This window comes from Myotis daubentonii, chromosome 20 (assembly GCF_963259705.1).
Source record: "Myotis daubentonii chromosome 20, mMyoDau2.1, whole genome shotgun sequence".
Classification (NCBI taxonomy): Eukaryota; Metazoa; Chordata; class Mammalia; order Chiroptera; family Vespertilionidae; genus Myotis; species Myotis daubentonii.
The window spans coordinates 10003556-10017536 of NC_081859.1; the positions used below are offsets into that span (position 1 = coordinate 10003556).

Below are 13981 nucleotides of genomic sequence, written 5' to 3' on the forward strand. Positions count from 1 at the left end.
AATTTTTCCAAGAATCAAAACAGGGAAGACTAGACTCAGTATACTTCTTGTTGAATGCTTCTGTGTCTTAAGGCTGCTTCTGCCAAAAAAAAAAAAAAAAAGTGTTGTTGAAGTAACCCATTTCACCTTCTCAACAGTCTTAGGAGCTACATGTGACCAGGTAGATTTCCCATTTTACAGGTCAGTAGATCAAGGTAAAGAAAAGCCAAATGACTTTCCAAGGTCACCAGCCAGGAAGTGGTAAAGTCTAGCAACTTGGAACTTGTGTTGCAAATGGATTCTCATTTTTTTCTCCCTGGGATCTTCTTATTGAGCTGCTACTGCGCTGTATTAGTCTAAATGCAAAAAAAAAAAAGTAATAAGTACTGTCCCCTCATCAAATTGTGTTTATGTGTAAAGACAAAATGAGCATTCCCCCCAAAAAAAACTACAGCAGTAAGTGAGATGGTCAACTATCTCATGGTGAAGAAGTACAAAGCTTAAAAAAGGAGGGTTAGTTGGTGTCAATATTAGCTGAATATGGCTCGGGGCTAAAAAGAATGTTGAATCTAATATTCTTTTTTTTTTAATTTATTTTTTCTGCCCCTTTTCATGTAAGAAGCAATTGCCGAAACTGGGATGGTTAGCCCAGAGAAGAGGCGACTCAGGGGGCATTTGAGAACTGTCCACAAATATTTGAAGAACTGTCATGTGGAAAAGAAATTAGATTTGTTCTGTATGTCCCTAGGGCTGGAAGTGATCGAAAGAGTTCGCCACAATGCAAGGAAGGACTTTTAAGCAAAACAAGAACTCGGGAGCTCTCTAAGTGTGGGAGTGGCTCCTTGACAGACAGAGGGCTCCTGCCACCTGGGCAGGGCGGCCTCGCCAATGGCCTGTGGTCCGGGGGAATCAAGAGAAAGGCGGATGGCTGGATTCCATGAATAAATCCCTTCGAAGGCTGAGAATTTCTTATTTCATCAGTGATTAATGAAGTTTCTATTAATACTGAACTGCTTATGAAGCTCCCATCTTCCTTAAAGGGTGTTTTCTGCTCTTAAAAAAAAAAAAAATTGGATACCGCATCGGCAACTCTGCATGTCACTTCTGGTGCTTCGTTGATAATAAATAATCCTCTCCAGATGAACTTGATTGCTTGTTTGCTCTTTCTAGGTCTCCAGCCGTATACCAGCTACAGCTTCACTCTTACAGCTTGTACATCTGCCGGGTGCACTTCAAGTGAGCCTTTTCTAGGTCAGACTCTGCAGGCAGCGCCTCAAGGTAATTAAAAATACCCACGATTTGGTAGAAGACCTTTTCCTGTGGCAGTTTTAAGTAAACTCTCTGAACTCTTTTATAACAAACAAGGAAGACGGCGTAAAGCCAGTAGGTAAGAAAGAAAATAAAATTCTGGGTCTCCATTCTTCGAGTTTGGGTCAACTGTAAGCCTTCCAAGTTAATGCTCACTTTGCATTCTTTAAACCTTTTCGATTTAGTGTTAAATCGAAGTTATTATTATTCTAGACTTGGATATGAAATTCCTCCAAAAATCAAAAGTTAGGTATTTCTGGAGTTCCTAGTATAATAAGCACCAGCTGGCATTGACCAAAATACCCACTGCCCTCTAGACCTTGCAATCAGGTAGAAGTGTATAGGACAGGTACCCAAACCTATAGGAAGAGGGAGAATCCAAAAGGTGATGTTCCGAAAGAACAGGTGACAGAATGCTCAGGTGAAGCTGAGGAGGGAGTGATGACAACCTGTCCAGACATGCAGTGACATCTCAGGGAGCAGGTGATGGCTGAGAGGACCACAAGGAATAAGGATGTTGACAAGTGAACAGTGGAAGGACTGTACAAACATGGCTTGAGGGAATGTAAAGTGGGGCCGTCACTGTGGAAAGCAAATTAACAAAATCTGTCCATTTTGAAATGTTAATTCCCTGTGACATAGCAGTTTTCTTTTAATGATCTATGCCAGAAAATGACTTTTCCACAACTGCACAAGGAGGCCTGTACTGGGGTATGTATTGAACCGTAATTTGTTTGTCTAATGCAACATATTAGAAGCAACTTAAATGTGAGTGCAGGAGTTGCTAAATAATTTCGGGTATTTCGGGTATACTTACATTGTGGAATTGTATGCTTCAGTTTAAAAGAATGAGATGAGCCTGGCCAGTGTAGCTTCATCAACCCACAAACTGGTTCGATTCCTGGTCAGGGCACATGCCAGGGTTGTGGGCTTGATCCCCAGTAGGGGGTATGAGGAGGCAGCCAATTGATGTTCCTATCTCATCAATATTTCTATCTCTCCCCCTCTTTCTTTCTCTCTCTCAAATAATCAATGAAATCATTTAAAATATTTTTGAACAAATGAAAAGATCTGCACATATAAAGAAGTTATAGAACTACATTAATATATTGTATTTTAAGTACAAGAAGCACACATATAAAATCATATTTATTTCTATACATGAATGCATAGACAAATTCTGGGAGCATACACACCCATCTGATAACAATGGTTACCTGTGGATTGAGGACTGGGGTGGGTGTTATCATTTACTTTTGAGAGAAAAACATGCTCAGAAGCTTGGGCTAGTGATTAACTAATTATTTTTTAAACTTTATTATCTGCCTGTTCTGCACGTGGGGAAATAGAGGCATAAATAAATTTCTGAACCGAAGTATGATGTTAACTACCATCATAGAGTCCTGAACTGCCTGTCCATTACTCTGCTAATGAAAGGGATTGTTGTACCTCAGAATATTAGACCTGAACTTCCTACCAGTAAATGGGGAATAAAATGGAAAATTCCACGTAGGGACATATGGCTCCTCACCAGGAATTCACTAATGATGTTTTCTATATAAAGAATGCTTCATGTCAAAAAGCTTAGTGTTCCTTTGAAAGGAAGAAACCAGCAGTGGATTTTTTGGAAAGGTAAACTATCAAATGGATACTCTGATGATAATGGATAATATCTGAAGGATCTACCAGCCACTTTTGGCTGAAACTCAAGCCTGATAAAATAACAGGGTCTCTTCCTCCGGTTTACTCATGAAATCCATACATTTAAATTCTTAGAAGATAAGTGTCTATTTTCCCACAAACCCAACAGCATTTCTTTTGAAAGGACTCAGATTTCGTGACTTAAAAATTATAGCTTTCAACAGCGCAGGGGAGTGTGAGCTGAGAAATGCTATCCTTGACTTCCTTTTTCTTTAACTTTATGCACCTTTCCTTGAACACAAATAGCTGTGCAAAGGAGTAATAAACGGAATGGGCTTTCCCGCACAGGAGAAACAATGGATTTAGAATCCATTTTCTGGCTGCATAAGTGCCATTTGTGAATAACTTGTATGTGAAATAAATGTAGTCGGCGTGTTTAACTGGGGAGTTGTAGGGAAACCAATCATCAGCAGCATTAAGTTCTGTTGTTGTACTATAAAGTGGAAACAAACACATCATCTTAAATTAATAACCCAAACACCATTATAAAATGCCTATTGGTGCAAATTAGACATAGATTGAAGGTCTAACGTTTGAGTGTCCTAAGTGGATATGGAGAGAAATAAAAGAAGCATTTGTTCAGAGCCACCCTCAGCTCCTCTCACTTCTCATTTTCAATCTAAAAAAAAAAAAAAGAAGAAAAGTGAATGTACATCATGACCTCATTGATCAGTTGGACATAATTCTCTACAATTCTGCCCTCATAGAAAATTCCTTTAGTCAAACAGTGGGGTGAATTTGAATTGCTCCTTTCTTTTTAGAATGGCCCAACACTGAAAATGACACAACATTGGGTAGAATGCCAAATGAACAAATTAACAAATAGTACATAGTCCGGATGTCACTGCCTCCCTGACATCATCTAATAGAAAACTGGTTCCCCTCACCTTCTTCCAGGGGGGAAGAAAAAAAGCCAATCCACAACAAATATGGGATTTTTCTATCGGAATGAAGATGTTTAGGGGCATGAGAGTGGGTAACATTACATGGCACTCAAGATGAATTTCAAAGGAATCCAGTAGACATCTTCCTTTTTTGGTGGTTATGATGTCAAGAGACACCCACCAAGGCTTCCTTCTGTAATTTCGCTCTTGTCCTCTCCGCTAGCTTACCCACTCAAGGCAGTTTCCCTCATGCCCATGCATTTTCTTCCCTTGAGCTGCTTATCTCAGCCCTTCTATTATGTAGAATAGGTTTTCTGCTGCCACCTGAGACTCAGGCTCAGAGAGGGACAGATTCTCCATCTGGGACTCATTAAGACTTCTCACCAAAGGTGGTCTCACTCTCTCAACGATTTCTTGCAGCTGCCAAGAGAACACTGTCTCCATATCATTATAGAAATAAAAACATAGCCCTTGGTCTTTCATATTTCAGGTTCCTCTTATAAACCAAACCAGTGGACACAGGGTTGTTGCCAACATGAGCAGAGCTTGTACAAATACGAAACTCAGCTTTTACCTAGAACATGACGCAAACCCAAAATGTGGCTTCATTTTATTTCATTACTCCATATCCACATGCTGTCTTGATTGGGTTAAACTGGAAGCTAAGAAATATTATTTTTTATATCTTGCTGATTTTTAGTACATCCCTTCAAGGTGACTTAAGAGTTGACTGTGGGAAGAAGATTATGAATGAACTTTTGTACTTTCTCTTAAATAAACAAATTAATGCATATCATGTTAAAGTCAGAACTCGAATTAGTTGGTTGAGTCATCTAGCTGCCATTGGCAGGGAAACTCAGAAAAAAGAACATACACTGTGATTTGTGGATTTGTCCAAGTATCTAACGTAGAGCAAGCTTTCAGAACAAAATGAACTACTTTCTTCTCAGGAACAAGTTGTTCCTTAGACAATCAGTACGTCTGAGCCATTTTGAAATCACTCTAAATAAATTGCATTTGAATTTCCTGAAAATTTTTCTTTAAAAGTTTCACCATCTTACCTGTAACTGAGTAACTAACACAGGAGATACAATCAAGCAAAAACTACTCATTAAAGGAACCTAATATTGAACTGGGTTTTTAAAAGCTGAAGAAGAGGGTGACAGTGTCCCTTAGAACATACGTAGGTGACAACATGAAGTGGTGGGATTGAGCTTTCTCGTCATGAGTTTCTCTACCAGTATGTTTATACGTCCATAAGAGTACTTGGATGTTTGACCTGGAATGACAGTTCTTTGTGCACATATTTTACCCTTTAAACAGAATGGTAGACTCCTTAAAGGAATGAGCCACGTCTTCGTCGTCCCTGTAATTGCTGGAACTGCCTGGAGTGCTTAGCATAGTAATTTACAGGAGAGCTATTTCCAACAAATGTATTCATTCAGCATTCATTAGGCATTGTGCTATCTACAAAGACTGACATATAACACAGGGGAGACCCATAGAGCAAACTGTACTGACACAGTAGAAAGAAGTAAACTGTATGATTGTAACAACATGAAGATAATGATAACATCAAAGAAAGAAGAGGAATATGATGCTAGGGGTGTTCAGAGGGAAATAGAAATGGGCATATGATAGAGAGGAACTAGGTTGGGATCATTTTATAGGATTAAAGTTAGAGTTAGGGAAGGGGGGTTAATTAAGACCTCCCTGACAAGGGAATATTTACACACATTGTTGAACTGTGAAGTTCAAATGCAAAAATATCACGGTGTCATGAGCAAAGTGTTCCAGGCAGAGGGAATGGAAGTGCAGAAGCCCAGAGGTGGGAAAGAACTGGAAACGTCTGGGGATAAAGGAGTCTTTTGTGGATGGAGAGAAGAGTGCCTGGTAGGCCAGAGCCAGAAAAATGTAGTGCCACCCAGGCTAGCATAAGGAGTTGAAATTATGTGAATCATTTTAAAAGCGTTATATATTTTATAAAGGTTGCATTGGCCTGACTGGCATGGCTCAGTGGTTGAGTGTTGACCTATGAACCAGGAGGTCACGGTTCGACTCCCAGTCAGGCCACATGCCTGGGTTGTGGGCTCGATCCCCAGTGGGGGTTGTGCAGGAGGCAGCTGATCAATGATTCTCTCTCATCATTGATGTTTTTACCTATCTCCTTCCTTTACTTTTGAAATCAATAAAAATCTATTTTTTAAAATGATTGCATTGGCGTGCATATATATACACATATATTTACATATGTGTATATATATGCCTATAGAGAGAGAGGGAGAATGCACTTTTATAAATATTAAAATGAAATATGGCAGTAAAAATATAGAGAATGATATGCATTCAGGGTAGATAACCTGCAAGACTTGATGATAGATTGCATTTGAGGGTGGGAAAAGTGAAAGCCTCCACAATAAATTTTTTGGCCTAATAGACGGACAACATTGGGAAATGAGTAGATTGTAGACAGGAAAAGCCAGAGTTCCATTTTGGATGTTTGAAGTTTTCTATGTGTAATTAGTCATCCAAATGGAGGTGTCAAGTAGACAGTTAGATTCATGAGACTGAAGCTGGGGAGAGAGTTTCAGCCTCATGATTGGCACTTGGGTGTGTTCAGCATGCAGATGATCCAGAAAATGGAGACTGCGTGGAGATCACGTAGAAAGTGAGTGTGGGAAAGAGGAGAGGAAGGGAGGGAAGAGGAAAGACGATGACCTAGGTCTCTGAGGACTGAGCCACTTTGAGGTTCAGTAGGGGAGACGGAGCCTGTGGGGCTGGAGGGAGTGGCGGAGAGAAAGGAGGAAAAGAAACAGCACATGGCGTCAGAGAGGCAAAGAGAAAGTAGGCTTATTTGGTGACGTGGGTAATTCAGGTAAATACTAGGTTATGTTGCTTTCACATATTCCCTCAGGTCTTGATTACATTCAGAGTAACAGCCATGTCAGAGAAGTTTCCCATCCCTACTCGGATGACATTCACTTCTTAAGGGCAATTCAAAAATAAAATAAAGCCATATATATACTATTTATTTCACCTCCAAAGTAAAAATATCTTCTCATTTGCCATGAGATTTGTTTTATCAACAGATAAGAGCATCCGAGCATGCTATGACATTGATGAGATGTGTATTGTATCCTAACACTGAACCCTCATTGTGTTATTTTTGCCAGGCGTGTGGGCGACACCTCGACACATTATCATCAATTCTACAGCTGTGGAATTACACTGGAGGCCGCCGGAAAGGCCCAACGGCCTCATTTCTCGGTATCAGCTGATTCGTAATGGGACCTCGGTTTTCCTGGGGGGCAGCGAGGACCAGCATTTCACTGATCAAAACCTGGCGCCCAACAGCAGGTAAACTAAGAGAAGACTTTACCAATCAAACAGAGTTTCAGATTTTTCAGGGTTGAAAAGAGTGTATCTCCCACTGAAACAATATTCAATTAATTAGTTAATCTCCTCATTCATTCGCCATTGAATAGCTGATGAGATCATTGAATCCATTTCAGATGTCAATGATCCAAGAGCTGGCTCATTATGTTAGTCTTCAGGATACACAAAATTCCTTAAAAATCTTCTAGATGACTTGAAAGCATGAGAATTTTTAAGTAGATAAAAAACACAAAGTATTAAACCTTAAAAATTATCATATCTTCAAATTATGCATTCCTAAACTAGCACTAAAAGAAATTTAAAGAGTTTTGTTTTAAGTCAACTACCTTTTCTTCTGATACAATGTTTTCTCTACTTGCTACACTCTCTATAGACCTGGGTGGTTTTAGGGGGGAAATCCATATTTGCAATTCATTTCTCAGCAGAGACAAGATATATTTTAGATCAACAGATGTTCTATTGCAGAGAATAAAGATCAATTTAGTTTTATTGTAGAGAATGGCAGATCAATTTAGAAACATCTTCCTCTAAACGTATTTCCCTGAACTCTAACCCATTTAAAAATGGGGAAGATTAATTGGAATCCTCCACAGTGTACTGGCACACTCCAAGGTGCTCCTGAAATCTTGAAGAAAAGCCATGGATTGCTAGAGGGTTAAAAATAAAGTGGCTCAGTGGTTAAGTGTCACCCTATGAACGAGGAGGACACAGTTCCATTCCAGGTCAGGGCACATGCCCAGGTTGCAGGCTTGATCCCCAGTGTGGGACGTGCAGGAAGCAGCCGATCAATGATTCTCATCACTGATGTTTCTATTTCTCTCTCCCTCTCCCTTCCTCTCTGAAATCAATAAAAATATATTATTTAAAATAAAGTGGGGAGGGACAGAAATAGTGATTACCTGCAGGCAGTCCTGCCTGTGCTAAACAAACTACCTAGTCTGTAGCGCAGTTTCTAAACCGAACAAGGAGTTTGCAGGTTGCCACAAATTTAGGACTAAGCCGTGGGTAGAAAAACCGGGAACCCTTGTTCAGTCCTCTCGTACTTTGCCTTACAGCATGTTTTGTTTTCTGATTTAGATACATTTACAAGTTGGAAGCCACAACTGGAGGCGGCAGCAGTTTTAGTGATGAGTACCTTGTACAAACACCTCTCCTGACACCAGAAGAAATCCATGCTCCATACAATATCACTGTGATTGGGCCTTATTCTGTGTTCGTAGCCTGGACCCCACCAGGTAAATAAATAGTGTGTGTGTGTGTGTGTGTGTGAAACATTTTAGAGGACATTAATTGCAAGTAAGGATTTTATGTATGTGAATTTAGGAACTCATGTTTCCTGAATAATATAAACAAAATAATCCAAGCCGTACTTTTGCAGCTATGCATGTATAAGTTACATATGCATGCCTACATATAGCTAGATAGAGAGATATATAGATACCCAGATATATGTTATTCTATCAAAATAATACTTTATTTCAAGTACCAGAGCCTAAAAATGTCTGCTTCTTCACACGTATATCACTGCACTGATTTCTAGTTTCTCGGAATAGCAGCGCTGGCTTGCGACCTTCGGGACCTTCGGCACATTGCTCCTTGGCATTTTGATAATTCAATCGTGTTTTCATGCCACAGAGTAAAATGAGGCCCAACAGAGCCCGTCTGGCACCAGATCACCCTATTGACTGGCTGGTTCTCAGACTCAGACCAGGGTCCTCTACTAACCAGACTCTCAGAGAGCCATGTGACCAGGGAGGCCCCTGGCTCACCACGTCACCTGCGCTTTTAACATTATCACACGCATAAGTGGCCATTGATCATCTGAAGACTTCCCACTTAGTAAGGATTTGGAAACCTCTTTCTTTTAAGACACCCAAGTGGCAGAGGGGGGTGGTGGATGAGAAAACGAGGATTCAGATCCCAGCAATGCCACCTATTAGCTGACCTCAAACAGCCATTTGTTCTCTCTCGGTCTGTCACCCCATCTGTAAAATGGAGAAAATGGCAGTTCCTGCATGGATAGAGTCGTTATAAAGACCGAATGAGGTAATAGATATAATTCACATTATCTGGTGAAATATTCTAGTTAGTGACAGTGATTTTCAGATAATTATTTTTGCCTTTGGTTACTCACTTTTTAAAAATGTATTTGCTCCAACATTTGCTAGGTCCCAAGGCCCCTATTGTGACTATAAAACAGCAAGAGTGGGTTAGTCCATTTTTAAGATTTCTTTCGTATTTCCCCGTATTTTGCCATTTTTTGTTTGAGTTCAACATCCTACATCTGCGTTTAATGAAAAATGTTTCCATTTAGAAAGGGATCATTGTGACATATAATACATCTTTTGCTTCTTTAATAGAATCTTAACTCTTGTCTACCACAAGCTTTGCAGAAATTGCTCATTCCAACCCAGCCCTGGAGCTATTGCAGAAAAGGTTTACACACTAACTCTGCCCGTGTAACCAATGGTTAATAAATCTATAATATCCAGACCTGTCAATCTTTTAGTTTCAGATGCACAAAATCCATTACAGAAACCCTGTAATATATGGAAAGATTAAAATCTTAAATTACACTCTTTTCCCAGTGCCTAGAAGGATTTCGAACTCAGTAAACAGGCAGGTGATTTTGACTCGTGTATAATCTGCGGTTGATTTTATTGGGAAGTACCTCATGCTGTGTTTTGATTGGGATAATAAAAATATTTTTCTGTTCCTGGATTGTCACAAATATATATTTTAAGCAGGAAGAAAACAACCCAGTAATGACTGGGAGCTGTTTATTTGCTCACAATCAGGAGCTCTGTGGGTATAGATCAGATCCCCCTGCCATTACAAGATATTACATCATAGGCAGAGCTGAGAGATGGGCACAGCCATCCCTACCTGCAGTTACTCAGCCTGAATGAGCATAAGAATCACCTGGAGAGCCCAATTGGCATGGCTCAGTGGTTGAGCATCGACCTATGAGTCAGGAGGTCACGGTTCGATTCCCGGTCAAGGGCACATGCCCGGGTCTTGGGCTCGATCCCCAGTAGGGAGTGTGTAGGAGGCAGCCAGTCAATGATTTTCTCTCATCATTGATTTTTCTATCTCTCCCTCTCCCTTCGTCTCTGAAATCAATAAAAATATTTTTTTTAAAAAGTTCTTAGATGGAATCGAGGAAGCTAAACCTTTCTTAAAGGTCCCACAAGATTAGGGACTATGAATCACCCACACCCAGTAAAACTAATTCTCCGAAAACACAAATCAAACCAGTGTCCTTTGAATGCCCAAAGTGAAAATAGTGGGAAAATTAACTAGGTGGGGTTTTTTTTACGTGTATTTTGGTTTGGGGTCTGAATGGACTGAGGGACCTCACACATGCTCAGACAACAAAGTCAAGGTGGTTGGTTGGCTAGAGAGAAATACCTAGGCCATTAAGTGGGTTTTCAGTTTACAAATATGTTGATATTTCTTTCTGTGAAAAAGAGATGAAATGCCTACTCTGCATTGCCATTCTCTGAAGTCAGCGAGGCAGCGTTGCAAAACATCTAGTAGGCACTAGATCCATGCTGGCCATTAATTACTATTCAAATCTATAGATGATGTAGACCAGGTTGGTTTATTCCCAAACATGTCCTCCCACCTCTCACCAGCTCTGAACCTTGGGGTCAGGACTCGCACATTGATATGAAAGAGATCAGAGGACCCACGCTACCTTAGTGGGTGAAAATGTATAGAAAATGAGGAAGCAAATTGCTTCATGGTACACAAATGGTTTGCTCAGAATAATGGAGACAGATCTCCCTGCTGTTTGAGAATCTAAACATGCAAAATTATTTAAGCTCTGGATGTAGTGATGAGCCCTTCTCATTTATCAAGGTGATGACTATATTTTGAACTCTGCTAGCCCTAATCATGTTCTAATTAACAATGTCATCGCATGTAGCAGGCACTTTTTCTCCCTAAAGATGGTGAGTTATTTAGGCTTAACACATAATGTCAGAATACTTGTGCTTTTCCTTCCACATGTATCGCTGAGTCCATTAAAGAAAAGAATTGGCAACAATTCTTCCACTGAGAAATTTCAATTAGTATTGCTTAGGAATATAAATGTTTTTTATTAACCAAGATTTGATTAAAGGGTAGCTAGCCACAGTGTGGCCTTTCTGTAGACCCCGGACCACTTGGCGTTCTCCGTGGTCGGCAAACTGCGGCTCACGAGCCACATGCGGCTCTTTGGCCCCTTGAGTGTGGCTCTTCCTAAGCCTTAGGAGTGCCCTAATTAAGTTAATAACAGTGTACCCACCTATATAGTTGAAGTTTAAAAAATTTGGCTCTCAAAAGAAATTTCAGTCGTTGTACTGTTGATATTTGGCTGTTGACTAATGAGTTTGCCAACTACTGTGTTAGATCATCGGCTGCAGTGTACTAGGCATTAGATCAGATACTGTCCACTTAAAGGGAAAATGGGCATTCAGATTTCTAAGAATCCATGTTGCATTAAATGGGATGATTCAACATTGGCAAGGGTTTCACTTATCACCAAGTGACCGTGAGTTTCAGGAGAAATGTAGAACTTACATTAATGATTTTTGGTTTATTTGCATATTTTTATTAGAACGCTTAAGTTCTCTTTTAGCAAATTCCAATTATAGAACACCGTGTTTTCAAATATAGTGACCATGTTATGCATTAGATCCTCTGACCTTATTCATCTTATAATTGAAGGGTTGCACCCTTCCGTTTGTGTTTCTTTTTCTGAAAAATGTTTCTCCATGTCCTTTATCCATTTTTTAAGTTGGATTATTTTTATTTGTTTGTTTGCTTGCTTTTGTTGTTGCTGTTTTTGCTATTGAGTTGTATGAGTTCCTTGTATACTTGGATATTTAACCCTTTATCATGTAAGTAGCTTATATGTATTTTCTCCTATTTCATAGTCTGCCTTTTCATTTTGTTGGTGGTTTCCTTTACTGTACAGAAGCTTTTTAGTTTGCTGTAGTCCCACTTGTTTACTTTGCTTTTGTTGCCTTTGCTTTGGGTGTTTAACTAAATGTATCTTACTTTATTGAGTGCTAATATGTACTGGGCATTTTTGTACAAGATTAACACATATTATTTCAGGTAATGCTCAGTGCATCTTGTAGTGGCCTATGGTCTTCCCTACATTACTAATGAGGAAAGTCAGTGTAGATGTGATGAGCTGTTTTTCTTGGTTGGTGACATCGGTGTCAGAGCTGAATCACAGTGAGTCTCACTCCAAATTCTGTGGTCACAGCCACTGTGCTATATTTTCTCACTATTTTTCGGTGTAAACAGTGCGGGGAGTAAATGATTCTCTCTGCACTCTACTCTGATACGGATCAAAAGCTCACAGACTTTGCTGTAGGTATCGCACATATGAATGAGGGCCAAGTAGCTCAAGGGTAGTGCACCAGCAGCCCAGCAGGGTCACTGCGCTTGTAGCTTCGTCTTCATGGATGCAGTTCATTTGCCTTTGGATGGATTAATTCATCCATTCATTGTCACTGACATGAGAATCTTTCCTGAGCCCCACCCACAGGGAAGGCGTGATTCTGGACACTGTGAGGGTTATAGAGAATGAGACGTTGTCCCTCCTGCCAGGAACGCTGCCATGTAATAGGACAGAGTGCATAAGGTGACAACGATCACTCTAACTATGGATGTGTGTCTCACTTTCACACCCCCAAAAGGACATAGCCACGCTATTCCTACCTGGACCAAGGAGAATTTAGGCTGATTTCTTAAAAGCAGTATGTTAAGTGCAACTGACGTTTTGAAGCGAATGAGGCTATCAAGCTGAATTAATAGTTTCCCTGTTAGAATTGTTCCTGCTCCAGCTCCTAAAAAAATATATATTTTTTAAAGATTGATTGACTCGTCCCATTGTAAAGTACACACCTGCTGTGAAATGAAACCACAGAGAGAGAGAAAAGTGGAATAATTTAACTTTTGTATTTGTAAAGGTAATCAGGGTTTTTCTGATTACATCTTAACTTCATAAATGTTAAATAACCTATCAGCATCTAGTTGTTGTAAATTATGAAAGGGGGCCCTGCAAGGAATATTAAGCACCGGGCCCCTTGTTCTTTAGCGAGCGGGGAAATGGGCTGCGGCAGCCTGTCACCGGGCGACGGGCAGCTTTGACACGGAATAACGCAGCTGCCGTTTGCACTTAGGGGAAATTGGCTCACTCAGGTTTCCACTGCTCCTCCCGGTCTGACATAAATGTAGGAACTCGGGGGCCAACCCGGTCTCGGGGCTTCCCAGCTGACTCTCACAAACATGCCCACTTCATCCCAGTTAGCCAGCGGAATACCAGGGGGCCGGGCCAGCTCAGACTCCTTGCAGATGGCACGGGCTTGGCGGGGACACAGGGGGGCTGTCATGTCACCGTCCTGGAGGTTGTGACTGGGGAGGGGCCTCGTTCCTGCACGTGTGTCAGTGTTTGACAGGCTCGCAGCGTCCAGGGGCATTTTCTGCCTCCGCCCCACCTCGGTGGACGCGAAGGGCATTTGCTTTTGATTAGCCAAGACGTGAAAAGTGTCTTTGCAGGTTCATGCTTTGGCTAGCCGTGTTTAAACCTAGATCAAGACTGTGCCTTGCCCAGCCAGTGGTGCTCAGTGGGTTCGGCATCGTCAAGTGCACCAGGAGGTCGCTGGTTAGATTCCCTGCCCTGGTTGCAGGCTCGATCCCCAGTAGTGGGTGTG

At 40.8% G+C, this 13981-nt stretch overlaps 1 protein-coding gene across 1 annotated transcript in view; it reads left to right on the forward strand.

Moving 5' to 3' along the window:
• The window catches only part of USH2A (usherin), a 390811-nt gene that overhangs the window by 318077 nt on the left and 58753 nt on the right, over positions 1-13981 (forward strand). Inside the window, exons 55-57 of the mRNA XM_059677365.1 lie at positions 1150-1257; positions 7046-7229; positions 8346-8503. Of these exons, the coding sequence (XP_059533348.1) occupies positions 1150-1257; positions 7046-7229; positions 8346-8503 (450 nt within the window). The remainder of the gene's footprint in view (positions 1-1149; positions 1258-7045; positions 7230-8345; positions 8504-13981) is intronic.